General features: G+C 20.6%; 1 protein-coding gene across 4 annotated transcripts in view; it reads left to right on the top strand.

Annotated features, from left to right (window-relative positions):
* LOC134834715 (uncharacterized) overlaps window positions 1-17229 on the top strand; it is a 41938-nt gene extending 24709 nt beyond the window's left edge. For 3 of the 4 annotated variants that reach the window (XM_063849463.1, XM_063849465.1, XM_063849462.1), the window contains 4 exons: window positions 1692-1832; window positions 3369-3486; window positions 12353-12537; window positions 16921-17229. In XM_063849463.1, coding sequence (XP_063705533.1) covers window positions 1692-1832; window positions 3369-3486; window positions 12353-12537; window positions 16921-17108 — 632 coding nt within the window. In that variant the 3' untranslated portion in view covers window positions 17109-17229. Of the gene's footprint in view, window positions 1-1691; window positions 1833-3368; window positions 3487-12352; window positions 12538-14039; window positions 14372-16920 lie in introns of those variants that run through there. The other variant, XM_063849466.1, reaches the window with a different exon arrangement.
* The last annotated feature ends 2774 nt before the right edge of the window (window positions 17230-20003 follow it).

Below are 20003 nucleotides of genomic sequence, written 5' to 3'. Positions count from 1 at the left end.
AAAAAGCTTTTTCTTTAAATAATTTTTTTTTTTTTGAAAATGAAGAACTCCTTAGAAAATCGAATCGTTTATTATCAATAATTTTTACAAGTACGTGTTCCTTTTTTGATAGTCAGTCTCTGAAAATAAAATATATAAAAAAAATTTTTATAAAATAATTTTTTTAATAAAAAAAAAATATTTTTTTTTAATAAAATAAAAAAAAAAATTTTTTAATAAAATAAAATAAAAATTAATAAAATTTTTTAAAATTACATTTCAAATTTTAAATTAAATTTTAAAATTAATAAAATAAAAAAAAATAATTTTTTTTAATAAAATAAAAATTAAATTTTTTAATAAAAAAAAAAATTTTAATAAAAAAAAAATAAATTTTTTAATAAAAAAAAAAATGTAAATAAAATGTTCATTAAAGAAAATTTTTTTATTTTTTTTTATAATATTTTTTTTAAATATTAAAGATTTTTTAAATGATTATTTACTTTTTCTTAAGTGAAATTTTAAGGTTAATTAAGCTCAAACTTAGAATTAATATCTCCAAAATATATAATTATTTTTCCACAAAATAAATTTTATAAAAAAATATTTTTCATTGTAATAAATAAATAATTTAGTTAATTAAATTAAATTAAATATTAATCAATTTTTAATATATAAATTATAAATTTTGACTTTAAAAAATTAAATAATCTTAATTTAAAATAATTTTTGTAAATATTTTTAAAAAATTGGTATTTTATGAACATGTACAAAAATACAAAAAATATTTTTTTAAATCTGTTTTTAGGAAAAAAAATTTAAAATTAAATTTAAAAAAAATTAAATAAAATTATTAAATTAAATTAATTAATTAAATAAGTTTTTTTTACCAAAATCTCAAAATTGAAGTAAAAATTTCATATTTTACTGAAAAAAAACTTAAATTTAAAATTCAAATAAATTTTCTTACCAAAAACTTAAAATGAGAGTCAAAATCTCCTCTATTTCTAAATAAAAAATGAATAACAGACAGAAATTAATTTTTTTTTTTATTTATTTTTTAAATAATCAAAATGCATCAAAAACTTGTCACACTTAAATCAAATTGATCACTTTGACAGCTCTGCCGTTGTCGAACATAACAAAGTTTCCAAAAATACCAAAAATTGTTTGTTAAATATTTTGACTGTAAATCATACCCTTCTCTCTTTTAATTTTTCCGCCATTTTCCATGCGGAATGCAATTGAATGTAGCGCGACAACCAAAAAATAACAAAAATGCCATACCTACCGGAAAATGTATGATGACAATTTTTCGTTTTTCTCTGAATAACAACAAAAAAAAATAATCTCTCGATAGACTGAATGTCGAACAACATTACGTGAGAGGTCAAAATGTTGCCATGATGTGCATTCGAAATTTATTTATAAAAAAAATTTTTCGATTTTTTTTTCGAATCATGAAAAATTGCACTGAAGTTCATTATTTTTGCATGACGTGCCCCAAAAAATAATTTTTCTACGTAAAATATTCCATAAAGTAGACTAATTGCGGAATTTCATTAGAGAGAGCAAATTGTTAAAATTAAAATTTTATTGCGTTTCCGGAGTGTATTTAATGGATTGAAATATTTTTTGTGGTCCCATGTGTTTGTTGTAACTGCAAAAAATTATTATTTTATTAATTTATGGCATTTTCATTTTTTTTACAGTGGCAAAAGTCAACGAAAGCTGCTTTTTCACGGAGCAGTGCGAGATAATGACCGAACAGACAGAATGTCGTGATGGCAAGTGCATTTGTATGTTTGAAATGAGTCCAATTTTAAATCCGGATAAGACATACAGCTGCGTTGGTAAGTATGGCGTGACAGATTTTCTTGCTTTTTAAGTTTTCTTATTGCATTAAAAGTAAAGAAAAAGAAAATTAAAAACGTTTTTGATGCAATTTAATGAAAAAGCATTGCGATTTTGTGAGAAAAACTTACATTTTAATTAAAATTAAAATTAAAATTAAAATTAAAATTAAAATTAAAATTAAAATTAAAATTAAAATTAAAATTAAAATTAAAATTAAAATTAAAATTAAAATTAAAATTAAAATTAAAATTAAAATTAAAATTAAAATTAAAATTAAAATTAAAATTAAAATTAAAATTAAAATTAAAATTAAAATTAAAATTAAAATTAAAATTATTAAAATTATTAAAATTATTAAAATTATTAAAATAAAATTATTAAAATTATTAAAATTATTAAAATTATTAAAATTATTAAAATTATTAAAATTATTAAAATTATTAAAATTATTAAAATTATTAAAATTATTAAAATTATTAAAATTATTAAAATTATTAAAATTATTAAAATTATTAAAATTATTAAAATTATTAAAATTATTAAAATTATTAAAATTATTAAAATTATTAAAATTATTAAAATTATTAAAATTATTAAAATTATTAAAATTATTAAAATTATTAAAATTATTAAAATTATTAAAATTATTAAAATTATTAAAATTATTAAAATTATTAAAATTATTAAAATTATTAAAATTATTAAAATTATTAAAATTATTAAAATTATTAAAATTATTAAAATTATTAAAATTATTAAAATTATTAAAATTATTAAAATTATTAAAATTATTAAAATTATTAAAATTATTAAAATTATTAAAATTATTAAAATTATTAAAATTATTAAAATTATTAAAATTATTAAAATTATTAAAATTATTAAAATTATTAAAATTATTAAAATTATTAAAATTATTAAAATTATTAAAATTATTAAAATTATTAAAATTATTAAAATTATTAAAATTATTAAAATTATTAAAATTATTAAAATTATTAAAATTATTAAAATTATTAAAATTATTAAAATTATTAAAATTATTAAAATTATTAAAATTATTAAAATTATTAAAATTATTAAAATTATTAAAATTATTAAAATTATTAAAATTATTAAAATTATTAAAATTATTAAAATTATTAAAATTATTAAAATTATTAAAATTATTAAAATTATTAAAATTATTAAAATTATTAAAATTATTAAAATTATTAAAATTATTAAAATTATTAAAATTATTAAAATTATTAAAATTATTAAAATTATTAAAATTATTAAAATTATTAAAATTATTAAAATTATTAAAATTATTAAAATTATTAAAATTATTAAAATTATTAAAATTATTAAAATTATTAAAATTATTAAAATTATTAAAATTATTAAAATATTAAAAATTATTAAAATTATTAAAATTATTAAAATTAAAACTAAAATTAATTTAAAACTTTTTCTCACAAAATCAAACAATTTTGAAAAAAAATCTTAAAATGTAACATTTTGTAATTTAATCTCCATTTTTTTCACAGCTGTTAAGGATATGCCGCCGGAAAAGCTTCAATACGTCGATCCAACAATGATTTTTATACTCGTTGTAATGGCTTTAATGTTTATTATTATTTGCATTGTACTTCGATTATTCGCTAGGTGAGTAAATTTCTCATTATTAAATTAAAATTTGGTCCAATCAATGCCGGATTCATTCGCTAATTGCCTCAAGTAACCATTGGAGACGAACATTAAATTAGTTGGAGTGTCATTCGCTGCGATGCATCCCGCGAGCATTACAATTATCCTGTCATAATTTAATTTTTGCATTGATTCGATGGGTTTTTGTACGAAAAAGTCATGTAGGGTAATAATTCAATTATCAGTTGACCAAGTTTTGAAATTCGAACCGGAAATGATATTTTTCCGATACGTTTTTCAGATTTTTGTGTTTCTAAACCTTCTCGAAGCTAAACTTAAAAAATTTTAGTAAACCTCGAAAATTTTTTTTGAAGCAGAATTTGAGTTATTGCGTTACAAAGCTAAAAAAAATTTCAAAATGGCGTCTCTAAAATTAAAATTTTTCATCAAAATTGAAGAAAATTGAATTTTTACCTCAATTTTGATGAAAAAAATTCCTTCGATGCAAAAATTCTATCAAACGAGGTCATTAGATTTCCAATCCACTCGATTACCGCAACCCCCAATTAATTGCTTGGGTAATTGCTAAACCGATATTTCCTCCCATATACTGTCAACGTTGCCAAGCTAAGCAACAAGAAGGCGTATGTAACACATGTCAAAAGCAAAAAACCGAGAAATTGTCCAGCTCGAAGGCAAATCCTCTCGCAAATGAAGAGAAATGCTGCCGACGTGTTAATATGGGAGAAATGATTGGAATTTTTCAATTGTTTCGTCATGCGAGACGCCTTGATTGTCGCGAAACCTTGAAACGTCGCATTGACATGCGAGAAAATTGGACTGAGGAAAAAAAAATGGGAAAAATTACGGGAAATATTTTTCTTTCTTACCATTTTGCGGTACTTTTCGTGTCGCGTGCGTTGCTCAGGAAGAGATGTCGTAAAAGGTAAAAACAAAAAAAAAAACGGTAATCGCAGTTGGAAACTCATTGACGATATCAGTAGAATTGTTCCGGAAATTTCGAAAACTGAAAAAAATAATTTTTTTTTATGAATAGGGATAATATTTACTCATAATTAACGTGAAAAATGGGAAAAATTTATTAAAAATCTCATTTTTTATGCTGAATTTGATGAAAAAAGTAATTTTTTGTATTTATGACGCCTTTGGAAAGGATTTCGTGTAAGTTCGTAAATATGCGAATGCATGTTAAATAATAAATGAAGGACCGAAGAACGATTGACGTGAAGAAAAACGTCATAAAAAGGCGTAGATGTTGATGAAGTCATATTTTTTTCACTCGTTTCAGGATTTTGTTGCTTTTTTCTGCTCTTGGAAGAAATTTTAGAAAGTTTCGAGTAATTTTTATTCATTTTGAATTAATTTCGAGTCATTTTTAGAGCTTTTTAAAGAAATTCGGGTCGTTTTCAAAACTTTCGAGATCGAAATTCGAGTCATTGAAAAAAAGTTTCGATTAATTTTGAATTTTTTTTATTAATTTTCAACCATCTTTCAATTTTGAAGCGATTTTATAAATTTTTAAAAAATTTCGGGTCGTTTTCAAAACCTTCGAGATCGAAATTTGTCTTGTAGAAAAGAATTTCGATTAACTTCGAATAATTTTTAAAAATTTTCAAACAACTTCGAAGTAATTTTTTGATTTTTAATGAATTTCGAAGCATTTTGATAACTTCGAAAAAAATTTCGAGTCGTTTTCAAAACCTTCGAGATCGAAATTTGAAATATTGTAAAGAATTCGATCGAGTTCGACAAAAATTAATTCGTGAGAAATAATTAGAAACAAATATCAAACTTCTCACTCCTTTCAAGTCCTCCAAATAAATTCACAGCACCCACTGTTTATTTTTCTCTCATTTTCCTTATTTTCTGATTGATTGCCTCCCGACTTGTCTCAATTTTCGCTACCGAAAACGAAACAAAACGAAAAAAAAATCGCATAATTACCGTAATTTGAGCGCTAAACCTCTGTGTGTGTCTGTAATTACCTCCATTGTCCCATCATCTGCCTTTTCCATGTTTGTGCGCGATTTCTGTTTACTTTCACGTCGCTCATTATTATTAGCAGCGACATTCATTACGATTTTTCGGCCAAAAGTTGATCATGATCATCGTCATGTGAAATTGTCTCTCGGACATTTCCGCCCATTTGCATGACGACAACGCAAAATACTGCATTTGATGTGTTACAATCACGCAAAGCTTGTCCTGCGGTGTTGAAAATAGCAAAATAAACGATGAAAAAAAGTGTGCGTGTAACAAACTGACCTTTGGATAATCCCCGCAGATGCATTCCCTGTAGATGAATTTGATGAAATTTGCAATGAGAGGCGGCAATGGGATTGTCAATAAAGGGCACGTGCAAAAATTTCCTTGTTTTGTCCTGCGTTTGTACTGAAAACTCTTAAAAAAATGCAAATTGCACTCTAAAAAAATTTAAAAATTGAATAAAAAAATTATTAAATAAAAGTTTCAAATTTTGGCAAAAGAAATAAAAATTTGAAAATCGCCTTTTGCTAATTCAATATTTTTTTCATAATTTTATTTTATCAAATTTTATAGATACCAAAATTAATAATTTTTCGTGCAAATATATCTGAGCTAAAATTGTATATTTTTCACATTTTTAAAGTTTGAATTAGCAAAAAGGCAATTTTCAAATTTTTAATAAATTTTCTATCCAAAGTGATTTTTTAATTAATTAACGATTAACGATTTTTTTGCAGAATAAATAAAAATTTGAAAATCGGTTTTTTTTGATTCAAAAAATTTTTAAATTTAATTTAAATGAGCGAAAATCAATAATTATTTTAATAATTTTTTTCATAATTTAAAAATTTGAATTAGCAAAAAAGCAATTTTCAAATTTCAATTAAAATTTTCTATTAAAGTAATTTTTTTTAATTTTTATAAATTTTTCTCATACTCAAAAATTGTTTTTTAAAATTTACTTTACGATTTATTTTTTAAAGTAAAAATAAAATTTTAGTTATTTTGTGAGAATTTTTTATCACAAACACAAATTCATTAAATATTTACCTTGCAACTCTAATCCCAATCACGCCCGAGTATCCAATTTCGCGAGATAAATAAAGTATCCCATTACAAATGCCTCGAACGGTTCAACCCACAAAGGTTGAAATGAAATTAACTGCTTGCCCATTAACTCCATCATCATCATCGGAATCAATTGACATCCGCCGCAATATTTTCTCGTAAATAAAATATGTGCAAGCGACCTATATCCTCATCGATGTCTCAAAATAGAAAAAGTTGCAAAAGAAGAGTGAGGACAATTCCCGTGGCGTTGAGATATGTCGTGCTTAATGACATTTACTCTTTGGTCTTTTGTTATTGCGATGTGAAGTAAAGGATCAGCCGCCCAAAAATAATGATCTTAAAATCCTGAGGGATTTAAAATGAATTTGAATTTTCTTTAAATTCAACACGGAAAATTTTTTGTTGGAAATTGTCGTTAAAAATCGATTAACGATTGAAGCGCTTTTTGATTTTTTTAAAATAAGTAACGGAAAATTTTTTAGAATTCGCATTGGGTAAAAATTTCAAAATTTGCATTGGGAAAAAAAATTTAAAATATGCATTGGGAAGGTTTTTTTTTGCACGAATTAAAATTTTAAAATTTTTGCCCAATGCACATTATTAAAATTGATATAAAATTTCGAAAAATAAGCATAATTTTAATTTTTGGATGAAAATGCAAATTTTTCGAAAGAATTTTCATCACGAAATTTAAAACTAAAGCCAATGCACATTTTAAAAACATTAAAAAAATGTGCATTGGGTCAAAAAAATTAGATTAAGTTATGGGATGAAAATGCAAATTTTGTCGAATATTTTGAATTTCCATCACATTTTTTTAATTTAAAATTCTTAACCCAATGCACATTTTGAATTTTTTTAATACTATGAAAATTATACATTGGGTCTAAAAATTACAAAAAATGTGTATTGGGTCAAAAAATTTTATTTTTCATCCCATTTCATAATTTTAAATTTTTAACATAATGCAAATTTTATTTAAAAATGTTCATTGGGACATTTTTTCAAATTTTTTTCTTCGAAATGCTTTAGAAAAATGATAAATCATCTCGATATTGATTTCACAAAAATTCCAATGTATTCAATTCGAAGCACATCTTATGTCATTTCAAGAATATCTCAAAGAAATTCAGTTTCATGAGTTTTTGTTGTTCTTTCTCTCCCAATGTTTACGTGAAAAGTTTTGTTATGTCAGTACTTTTGTGTGTCTTTGCCGCCTATCTTCGTTCAATTCTTGTCTCAATTCCATCACATTTCGTAACCACTCAAAAAAAGGGTCAAATATAAATATTATCGTTCCGAAATTACAACAAGTTTGTCTTGTTCTTAACCGAAATGAGAGTTTTGACAAAATATTCGCATCATCGTAAGGATTATTTCCCATATTTCATGATATTTCTCTCAATATTTCTACTTTTTTTGGGGGAAAAATAAAAGGGAGTTTATTTAAAATTTTATGTAAATGTCGATGAAATAAATCTTTTGCTTGTCTTCTTGCTTGACCGATGTTTTCTCGCACGTCATGCGAAGAACAGAATGAAGGTAAAATTGAACACGATTGCTTTTCATCATTCAAAGTCTTGTCAGATGGTTTGATTAAGTTGAATTTATCTGCGTTTAAATCATCGGGTGAAAATTTGAAGATGAGGATAAAAAGGGTTATAAAAGTAAAAAAAATTGTCTGTCTCAAAAATTTTATTTAAAAAAATAAATTTAAAGAAATTTTTTTAAAAATGAAAAAAAAAAATTTAAATTGAAAATTTTATTTTTTTTTAAAAATTTTTAATTTTTTTTTTTTTAAATAATTTAAAATTTTTTTTTTTAAATAAATTAAAATTTTTTTAAAAAAAAAAATTTTAAAATTTTTTTAAAAATTTAAAAAATAATTTAAAAGTTTTTTTTTTTAAATAATTAAAAAAAATTTTTTTTTAAAAATTTATAATTTTTAAATTTTTTTAAAAAAAATTTTTTTTTAAAATAATTTAAAATTTTTTTTTAAATAATTTTAAAATATTTTTTTAAATAATTTTAAAATATTTTTTTAAGTAATTTAAATTTTTTTTTTAAATAATTTAAAATTTTTTTTAAAATAATTTAAAAATTTTTTTTTAAATAATTTAAAAAATTTTTTTTTAAATAATTTAAATTTTTTTTTAAATAATTAAAATATTTTTAAAAATAATTCAATTTTTTTTATAATTTTTTATTGAGAAATACGCTCAAGTCTCAAAAATTTATGAAAAAAAAAATAAAATTTGGTACTTACCAAATAATATGTAAAAACATTCCTTCACATCGTCATTTATTCAAATTTTCCAAGCTGCTATTTATTTTCATTTCCTTCGCCTTCCGAAATTAATAATTTGTTCATTTCTTCAAGCAAGCGCATTTTCTGCCTTTTATCCAGATTTTATTTTTCATTTCAAAGAAATTCATCGCTCGTCAAGGAAACATGATTAATTAGTACTCAGCGTCACTCATTGACTCTGAATTTCTTCCAATTCAGCACTTTTCGTTTTATATTAATGTCATTTTAATGATGATAATTTAAGGAGGCCAATAAATAACTTGGAGACTTTTCCCATTAATTACGTATTCCAATCCCTTCGAGATACGAGTTCCTCATATGTGTCGTTAGTTCGTTTTCCTTCGTCGCATTGCACGAGAGAGACGAAATTGAGGCAAAAGCAATAATTTTCCAATAAATGGAGAATTTATTGAGAATTCGTGACAATGCATGCTAATTGCATTTTGAACAACTTTTGAGTATTTTCTCTTAAATTGCCCCAAAAATAAAAGGAGGAAGGGGCTGAGAAAAGGAAAAAGAGGGTATTCAAGTGTAAATCACTTTCTTAAAATAAATAAATAAAATTTATGAATAAACAGAAAACGAGATTAGGATCTATTACTTGCTGTCGTCTTGTCTTGTTTCGTCAGTTTTTGCTCACTTTTGTATTTCAGACATGGAGGAAGTCGTAATTAAATTAATGTTTCGTATATGAAGAAGAGTTCGGTGTCAAAATTAAGCCTTTTGCATGAGGAAACTTTTGTTTTCGTGAATGGTATGAAAATCAACTGATTCGAATGAATATATCTAGGTTAATAAAAGTAGATATGAAAAATGGCGGGAAAATTATTACTGAAGCGCATTTTTTTATTTATTTAAAAAAAAAAATAAAATTTTTTTTTTTTAATTTTTTAATTTTTTTTTAATTTTTAATTTTTTAATTTTTTTTTAATTTAATTTAATTTTTTTAAAAATTATTTTAATTTTTTTTAATTTAATAAATTTTATTTAATTTTTAAATTTTTTTTGAATAAAAATATAAAAAATTTTTTAATTTTTAATTTTTCAAGCAAATATTTTTTAATTTTAACGTTTTTAAAATATAAAAAATTTTTTTTTATTTTTTCAAATTTTTTAGATTTTTCAAAGAATTTTAATAAAAATAATAATTTTAATATTTTGATTTTTTAGAATAAAAATTTTTTTAGTTTTTTTAAAATTATTGCAACTTTTTAAAAATAAAAAAAATTTTAAAAATTAAAAAAAAAATTGAAAATTAAATAAAAAATTTGAAGCTTTGAAAAATTAGAAAAAAAATTAAATTAAAAAAAAAAAAAAAAATTTTTAAAAATTCAATTTGAATTGAATATTTTTTATTTAAAAAATTTAAAAATAGATTTAAAAAAAAATAATAAATTTCTTATTCTTCAAGAGTTTTTCTGAATTTCCACAAATTTTTTAAGCTGTCATTTAATTTTTTTTTTAATTTTTTCTAATTTTTTGTGACATTTTAGTTTTCTTTCAAAATTCACAAAAAAAATTAAGAAAAATTAAATGGAGACAAAAAAAATAAAAAATAAATAAATTATATTTCTGAAAAATTCTTGAAGAAAAACATTTTTTTTTAAATTTTCTTTTTAAAATTTTTAAATAAAAAATATTCAATTTAAATTTTTAAGAAAAATTAATTTTTTCTACAGACAGACGAAAAATTAACTCGAAAAACACAAATTTTCTGCCAAACACGAAAATTGGTAAAAACCAAAAATTGCTTCGAGGCAATCATTCTCCTTTTTGCCATTCAGAAAGGATTTCCTCATGTTCGGAATACATTTAGAGAGCTCCGTGAACGGCATACGATAACGGCGACATGTGTTTTGTGTGTGTTTTGTTTACTCCATGATTGTTTACTCGCTTTTTGTTTGCTCGCACATTCTGCGCCTACTTGTCCGTGTGTGTTGTTTGGTTGGAAGGTTTTAATCAACATTTAAATGAGTGGCATAATAGATGATGCAAAAAAGGGGTTTTTGTGTGTTGTTGTTGTGATCATAGTTCATAAAATAATAAAAGACCATGAAATATTTATGATGCAAAAAAGCAGGCAAATTACGTCGGTTCGGTTATGAATTTGATGCGGTGAGGGCAAAATCAAAATAGTAATATTTTTAGAGCTTTTCTATATACGGGATTCGTTTCATGTTTGGAGAGGATGTGTGTGAATTTTGTCAGTGTCATTAGATAAATGTTTGTGTAGGCGTTGCAAAGTTTATGACATTTAAAAATAATTTTTGATGGGTTTTGTTGGTTTTTATCTTTTTTTTTTTTTGATGGGAAATGTCACTTGAGGTGTTTTAATTATTTTTTTTTATTTTTCAATTAAATTTTCGTAATTTCTTGATTTTTTTTATAATTTTTAATCTTCAGATTCTGAATAATTTTTGTTTTATTTATTTTAAAATTATTTATAAATAAATTAATTAATTTTAAAATTTTTTATATTTTTTTTTTGTTCAATTTTTGTATTTTAATGATTTTTTTTTATTTTTAAAAAAATATAAATTAATTTTAATTTTTTTTAATACAATTTTTGTTTAAAATTTTTTTTTCTATTTTCCGAGAAAAAAATTCACTTGATTTATTTATTTTTTTTATTATATTTTTAATTTTTATATAATTTTTTAGTTTAAATTTCATAATTTATTAATTATCTTTAATATTTTGAAATTTTAGAATTTTTATTTATTTTTAGAGATAGTTTCAAATTTTCAAAAAAAAAAAATATTTTCACTTGATTTTTTCAAAATTTATTAATTAATTATTTTTTAAAAGTAAATTAAAGTAAATGCTTGAAATTAATTTTTTTTCACTCTAAATTAATTATTTTTTAAATCATTTATTTTCTAATCTTTAATAATTTATGAACTTATATTATTTTTAATTAAATATTTTTTTTGAAAATTTTTTTTTAAATATTTTTATTTCAAATTTTTTAAAAAAAATTTCACTTAATTTTTTAAATTATTTTATTATTTTTTAATTTTTTTATTTTATAATCATTCTTTAGAATTTTTAAATAATTTATTAATTTTTTTTAATAATTTTTTAATTTTAGAATTTTTATTAATTTTTTTACTATTTTTTTTAATTATTTATTTTTTAAGTTTTTTTTCTTTATGAATTTTTAACTTTTGTTTTTAAATTAAATATTTTTTTATTTTTTTTTTATTAAATAAAATTAAATATCGACATTTAATTTTAATGAATTTTTTAATGAAATTTTCCATAAATTTATATTTTCTTAAATTTTTCATCATTTTTCACTCTCTCAGTCCTCCAAACGTCAAGTAAAAAAAACTTTTTCGTCGCCATAAATTTTATCACCTCACATAAATCCCGCATTCATTAAAACATCCGAAAAACTGTGATTTAAATTAAACTACTTTAATTTCCTCCTGTGCCGACTTTTTATTTTTTGCTTACCTCTTCTCATCATGTTTTTCTCATTTATTTTCGTTACAGTGCACGATGGCGTGAAAACCGCACAATTTTCAACACACCCAATCCGCGTCTCATGAATGTCTCGTTGCTGCGCGAAAATAAATTGCTGCACGGCGAGAGACGAGGCTCCCGGATGTCGGTTCGGATGCCGTCTCGACAACCGAGCATGGCTTCATTGCGCCCCCATTCGCCGAATGCATCGATGGGTAAGTTTAGATTTTTTTCGAATTTTTTTCGTTTTTCGTCGCTTGGCTTAGAATTAAATTTAAATTAAAATTAATTAAAAAAAAAATTAAAAATTAAAAAAATAATTGTTTAAAGCTTAAATTATTACAATTAATTATTACAAATACACGTCTCTCTTTTTTCTTACAAACAAAAAAAAAATTATTTTTAATTAATTAAATATATTTTCTGTAAATATCGCAATTTTTTATGTCAACTTTTAAATGTTTTCTTTTTTCTCTCTTTAATTCTTCTCTTTTCTTTAATAATTTTTTTAAAAAATATTCTTTCCAACTACTTTTGTATCACTGCTACACAACAATTCTGTCACAACATCACTCTTTGCCTCTTTAAACCGACTCTTGTGTGTCTTTACTCATTCCCTTAAAAAACTTAAAGTACCTCGAATGAAATATTCTATTGTTGATCTTGAATGTAAGTTTCCATATTCATCATATTTTTATCAATTATTCTGTTCAAATGTTTCATTTTAGAGTTTTTTTCCTTAGTTAGCGCCTTTTAGCGACCTTTTTTCAGAAATTTTAGTTTTCTTATTAAAAAGCTTCTGTCCTGTTATTAAAAAAAAAGTTAACCCCTAACCTTTCCTTTAGGACTTTAGAAGAATGTCAAGTAGAAACTTTCTTCCGACTATCAATCGAATTTTTATTTTTTTTTAATTGAAGTTCACACACAAGAAATTTTTTTAACAAAAGAAACTTATCTAAAATCTTTAAACTAAAACTTGAACAACATTTCTTTCTAATTTATGAAAATTATTATTTTTTTCTAAAGATTTTGGTTTATGGAATAATTTTGAAAGTCGAATTCGAAATTTGTGAGGCGAATTCGAAATTTATGGGTCAAATTCAAAAAAAATCTTGAGGCGAATTCGAAATTCGTGATTCAAATTCAAAAATATTCATGAGGCGAATTCGAAATTCGTAAGTAAAATTTAAAAAAAATCTTGACTCGAATTCGAAATTCGTGATTCAAATTCAAAAAAAATTCTTGAGGCGAATTCGAAATCCGTAAGTAAAAATAAAAAAAAAAATTTGAGTCGAATTCGAAATTCGTGATTCAAATTCAAAAATATGCTTGAGGCGAATTTGAAATTCGTAAGTAAAATTTAAAAAAAAATCTTGAGTCGAATTCGAAATTTGTGATTCAAATTCAAAAAAATTCTTGAGGCGAATTCGAAATTCGTAAGTAAAATTTAAAAAAAAATTGAGGCGAATTCGAAATTCGTGAATCAAATAAAAAAAAATATCTTGAGGCGAATTCGAAATTCGTGAGTCGAATTCAACTTTCAAAATTATTCTATAAGCCTACACATTAAACAAAATATACAAAAATTTTAATTTATTTTTTCAAAAACTTTTCTTAAACAAAATTTGAGTTAATTAAATGTATAAAAAAATTGTACAAAAAAACAATTGAAAACAAAAAAAAAAAATATAAAAAATTCCCAAAACTAAATTTACAGGAAGAGCCCAAAAACTAGCACTCCAAAATAAACTTGCTATTGATAAGCGGAAGCAATTAGCGTGTAGAGTGGAAATGGGATATGTCACCTAGCACCCGCCACAACATTGTCATTATTTAGATCTTGATAATGCATCACAAAATAGTACTCAAAATATTAACACAATTACGACAACAACGCAACTACTCGAACAACCAAATCGTTATTAGAGAAAAAAAAAGATCACAATCGGACAATTTTTAAACTTAAACTAAAAATAAAAAATTGTAAATAAAAATATAGAAGTAATAAAAAAAAGTAAATCGAGAAAAAAATTAGGACCACTCACCACTATTGTCTGTCAAAAACGTCAAAATCACGTCACATCAAGTCAGTTCACATCAACATCCATAGAAAGCTCCCTAAAGTAGAAAAAAAAACCATAAAAAGCAATAAAAAAATAAAGTGAGAATCAAATTTATTTTTTTACCACAAAAAAAGTTGTTGTTGTTGATGTTAATTATATATTATTATTTTATTTTAAATGTTGATCCTATAGAAATTTTTGTTGTTATGATTTATCCTCGTCATGTAATTAATTTATAAATTAATAATTATTAAATAATTGTGTAATTGTGTTCGTTCATTATATTCAGTAAATTCGTTAATGTTGAAAAAAAGTTTTGTGATGTTATTCATACACTTGACACAAATTACATAAAAACATATACATTACACTTTAATAATAATAATAATTAAAAAAATATTTACTGAAAAAATAACAAATTTTTATCAAAAAAATTTTTTTTTGGTTTAAAAAAAAATTTTAATTTGAAAAAATTTACTGAATTGAATATTAATTTAAAAATAAATTTTAAAAATTTTTCTAAAAATGTTATTTAAAAAAAATTATTAAAAATTTTATTTTTTATATGTAGAATTAAATATTTTTTTATAAATTAAAAAAATAATAATTCTTATTAATTTATTTTAATTTATTCAAAAAAAAAAAATAATAAATATAATATAATTAATTAAAATAAATAAAAAAAATTAATTTATTAAAAAAAATTCAATAATTTATTAATTTAAATTTAATTATTTTTTAAATTAATATATTAAGTTTTTTGAATTCTATTAAAGAATTTAACATTTATTTTTACAAATTTAATTTGTTTAAATTTGTTAATTTTTTAATTTAATATTTGAAAGAAAAGGTTACCCAAAATAACAATTTTCACAAAAATTTCAAACTCATTAAATTCAAAACATTAAAAAATGAAACAATCGCGTTTAATTGTCCAAACACAATTGAAAAATAATTAAATGCAACGATAATTCTAATTAGTGTGAACGGAATTTAACATAAATGAGGAATTATGTTAAAACAAATTGTGCCAAATGATTTTTCATTGTTAATTATTTCGCGTGAATCATTTATTTAGATTGTATAGAATAATTTTAAAATAAATTGTTTCATGATTTAATCGGAAATTGCATTAAATTAAAGTTGATTTTGATAAATTGCATAGTTTTCCTTAATTTTCAACATATTTTTTTTTTATTAAATAAAATTGAATAATAATTTGAAGCATAAAATTGGATTTTAAAAATTTATTGAAATTTAAAAAATATTTTTTTTTAAATAAAAAGAAATTATTTTTCATTAATAAAAATTATTAAATTAATTATATTAAATTTATATTAAAATTATATTTAAATTTATTAAAAATAGAAAAATAAAAAAAAAATAATTTTTTAATTTTTTTAATGAATAAATTTATTTTTTTTAATTTTACAAAAATTAATAAAAAGAATTTTAAATTAAATAATAGTTTTTTGATTAATTAAATTAATTAATTTTATTAATTAAAAAAAAAAAATAAATAAAAAAATTAAAATTAAATTAAATTAAATATTTTATTAAAAATTAATAGATTATTTAATGTTATTTAATTTATTTGAAAAATTATTTTTCGGTAATTAAATAATTTTAATAATTTTTAAAAATAAAAAAAATAATCTTTTAAATTTAATTTAAAAATAATTATTAATATTTGATTAAAAATTTGTTATTTTTTAAAAAAAAAACAAATTCACAAAAATTCCTTATCCCATAATAATTATCACTTTAAAAAAATCAACTTCTTGTATTAAAGTATCAAACACAAATCACACGTTACCAATAACAGGACACCCAATTATTAACTTGTGTAGCCAATTTAATATTTTTTCTAATTTTAATTTATTTTCTTTTTTTTTCTAATAACGGGTTTTAATTTTTTTGGTATGTTGATTAAATGTATAATTAATGTATGTTGAGAAATCCCCTCCGATGATACAAAAAATGTGTTTCGAGTCAAGTTTGTACATTTTCTTCCTTTTTTCCCGCTTTATCCTTTAAAAAAATTAAATTACTTGCAAAAACAGCTTTTTAATTGCATGCATTCAACTTTAGCACGCTGCTAATTGCTCAAGCTTGACTTTTTCTTTGTTTTAATTTTTAGAGCGTAAATTGCAAAAAAAAGCTTTTTATTTATTATATAACATACAAGTTGAAAGAAAATGTAATTCCCTCTCCTGATTTTTTACTGAAATTTACTCACAAGAAAATGTTTCTTGTTGCAAAAAAAAAGGTTAACAAACAAAAACACAAGAAAAAAATTTAACATACATTTTCTTTATAATTATTTTCTTTTTTTTTATTAAACATATATATTTATAATAATAAATGGTGTCATGTGAATTTGATTGCCATATAATGTCATGTGTTTCTGTAAAAAAAAAATACAAGAAAAAACTTTTAAACTTTTTTTTTGTATCATAAATTCTAATAAAATCTTTTTTTCTTCTTCTTTGATTTATTATCTTAACAAAAAAAAAAAACAAAAAAAAAAACTAGACTCACGTCGCGGATCTCGAGGATCCAGCAATATGTCAGCTGCATCCGTACGATCGAAATCTATGGTTCCTCATATAAATCATCATCATCCGACGCAAGTAGTGCAAGCCGCTGATAGTGTTACTGTGGAAATTGCTGAGAACAAAATAAATAATGGCAAAAATAATCCTGATGGAAAAAATATATAAAGAAACAAAAAAAAAAATTATAAAAAATGAGAAAATCAACAAAAAATATATATAAAACATTATATACTATATAAATATCTGTAGCACAACATTTTCAATATGTACACAAAAAAAAATATTAAAAAAAACTCTCATTAACGAAAAAATTAAAGAAAAAAATGTTGAGAGTGCAAAAGTGCATGAAAAGTTGAAAAAAAAAATTTTTTTATTTAATTTAATAATTATTAAAAAAAAAATAAAGACATTAATTAACATAGCTGCTAACATTTTAAAAAATATAATAATCAACAGAAAGGAAGAAAAAAGAACAGCTTGACCTTTAATTAAATTATTATTAATATTTAAAAAAAATAAAATATTAACATTAAAAAAAAATAAAAATAAATAATTAGAAAAAAAAACACTTCGGATGATAAAGGAAAAAAAGTAGAAAATTAATTAAATAATTAATTAATAAATAAAAAATGTTAGAAAAAAAAATAATTAAAAATAAAAAATACTTTTTATATTAGATAACTTTCGCGACTATTTAGGGACCATGTTCTTCGTACATATAACATATAAACTTAATTAATTAATTAAAAATTAATTTTTAAAAAAAATATTATTTAATTTTTTTTTATATATTTTTTTTATTTATTTTTTTGTGCCCATAAAAATATATTTTTTTTAATTTAAAAAAAAAAAAAAAAAATTATTTAAAAAAAATGTCTTCGCAACTAAAATCTAGTCTATGAAAAATTCGCTTTTTTCATTTTCACCTTCTAATTTTTATTTTTTTTAATTGGTGTCGGATACTTTTCCAAAGCACCTCAAGTTAAAATGATAAAAATAATGACGCTAAACTATAATAAAAAAAAAATTCATTGGGCAAAAAATATGAAAAAAAATAATAAAAATGCTAACATAATAAACAACAATTATAAACGTGCCCTTTGGATTAATAGGCTGTACTTTTTTGATATGAACTTAAAAATTACACAAAAAAAACTATAATTAAGCTCGTACTCGCTACACACACTACATACACTGTTCTAATGAAATAACTAACATATTTTTAAAAAATGGCACAATTTTAATCAAAATTTAATAAAATTACAAATTTAATAAAAAAATAAAAATAAATAGATGGGCTTTGATACCAAAAATTAACCCAGCATTAATTAATTAATTTTTAGTCAAAAAATAGAAAAAAAAAACAATAGAAAAAAAGGATGAAGTAACGCAGCTCTTTTATTATATAATTAAGATATATATTATATTATTATTATTATATATAAAGTGTGTTGCTTACAAAACAATAAATATATATATATTTAATAAAATGACTGCTAACATATATAATTAAACAAAAAATAATAATAATACATTTTTTTCAATAAAAAAAAAATTTTGGCTAAATTTTACCAACATAAAACACTAATTCCGGTTTTCTTTGTATTTATCCTCCTGCCTAAAAAAATAAAATAATTAATTAATTAAAAAAATATTTAAAAAAAAAAATAAAATTTGTTGTGTACCAAGTATCCTCTGATCAATGAAAAAAATATATCTTGTTAACTTTTTAATGTTTAAAAAAAATTTATCCTGTTCTTGCTTTTGATATATTCCTCCTAAAATATATAAAAAAAAATATATAATAAAAAAAGTTTGAATTAAATTAAACAAAAAACACAAACACACACAAAATATAAAAAAAAATAAATATTTATTCACTTTATGAGCATAAAAAATATTATTATTATTACGCTGACAATCGTACATAAAAAAAAATAATTAATTAATTTAAAAAATAAATAAAAAATAAAATCGCATTCCTCTCAAATAAAAGTTATTAAATCCACATATAGCATTAAAATTAGTACATTTTAAAAATGTCCGTCAAAAAATAACATCTATTTGAAAAAAAAAGTTTGTTTTAAATGTATTAATAAAATGCTGTAACATCCTTAATATGTGGATTTAATATAAAAAAAATAAAAATTTAACATATATTTTATTTATAACAATCATCCGTCTTATCCATTAAAAAACGAACATCTTAAAAAAGTTGATTGTTATTTAAAATATATGTTAAAAAAATATCAAAAAATTAAAAAAAAAAATTATTTTGAAAAAAAAAATTAAATTAAATTAAAAAAATTCTCGTCTGAACCAATGGTGATATTTAAACATAACAAAAAATAAATAAATTAAAATATATATTAAAAAAAAATATTATTAAAAATATTAACACATCACCAATAGAACCATTTTTGCAGTAATTATCACAAATTATAACACAAAAAAACTCACAAATAGAACGAATTTTGTTAGCACCGATTTATTAAATTTATTATTATTATTAAATATAATAAAATATAATTAATAATAATTAATATATAGAAATGTAGAATTAGAAAAAAAAAATAATAATTAATAAAAAAAATGTTTAACAGAATAAAGCGAAATCTAAGAAGAATTTATAAAACAAAAAATAAAATAAAATAATAAAAAATTAAATTTATATACTTCAGGACGCAAGCATTTACTACGCGGCAAGCTTACTATTTTTATTTTTATTTAAGAAATTCATTTTTTAATGCCTCATTTAACGCTAGCAAATAGGGGAAGATTTCTAGGTTAAATGACGCTTTAAATTATGAATTTTTTAATAAAATATCATTTCAATGAAAATTCATAACATTAACAAAAAAAAAACAAGATATAGTGGTAGAGCTCTAATAGAAATTCTTAAAATGGTCCCTGCTTGATTTCTTAAATTTTAAACATAATACTTAGAGTATATTAATAATATATATAATTAAATAACAAAAGAAAAAAATATCAGTAGAAATGCTTGATTTTTGTGCTTAATAATTTTTGTGATTTTAACAACGATTTTGTGATGCTTTG

The sequence above is a fragment of the Culicoides brevitarsis genome, chromosome 3, assembly GCF_036172545.1.
Source record: "Culicoides brevitarsis isolate CSIRO-B50_1 chromosome 3, AGI_CSIRO_Cbre_v1, whole genome shotgun sequence".
In the NCBI taxonomy this organism is placed as follows: Eukaryota; Metazoa; Arthropoda; class Insecta; order Diptera; family Ceratopogonidae; genus Culicoides; species Culicoides brevitarsis.
Note: the sequence above shows the minus strand (reverse complement) of the source record. Positions and strands in the feature narration are given on the sequence as shown.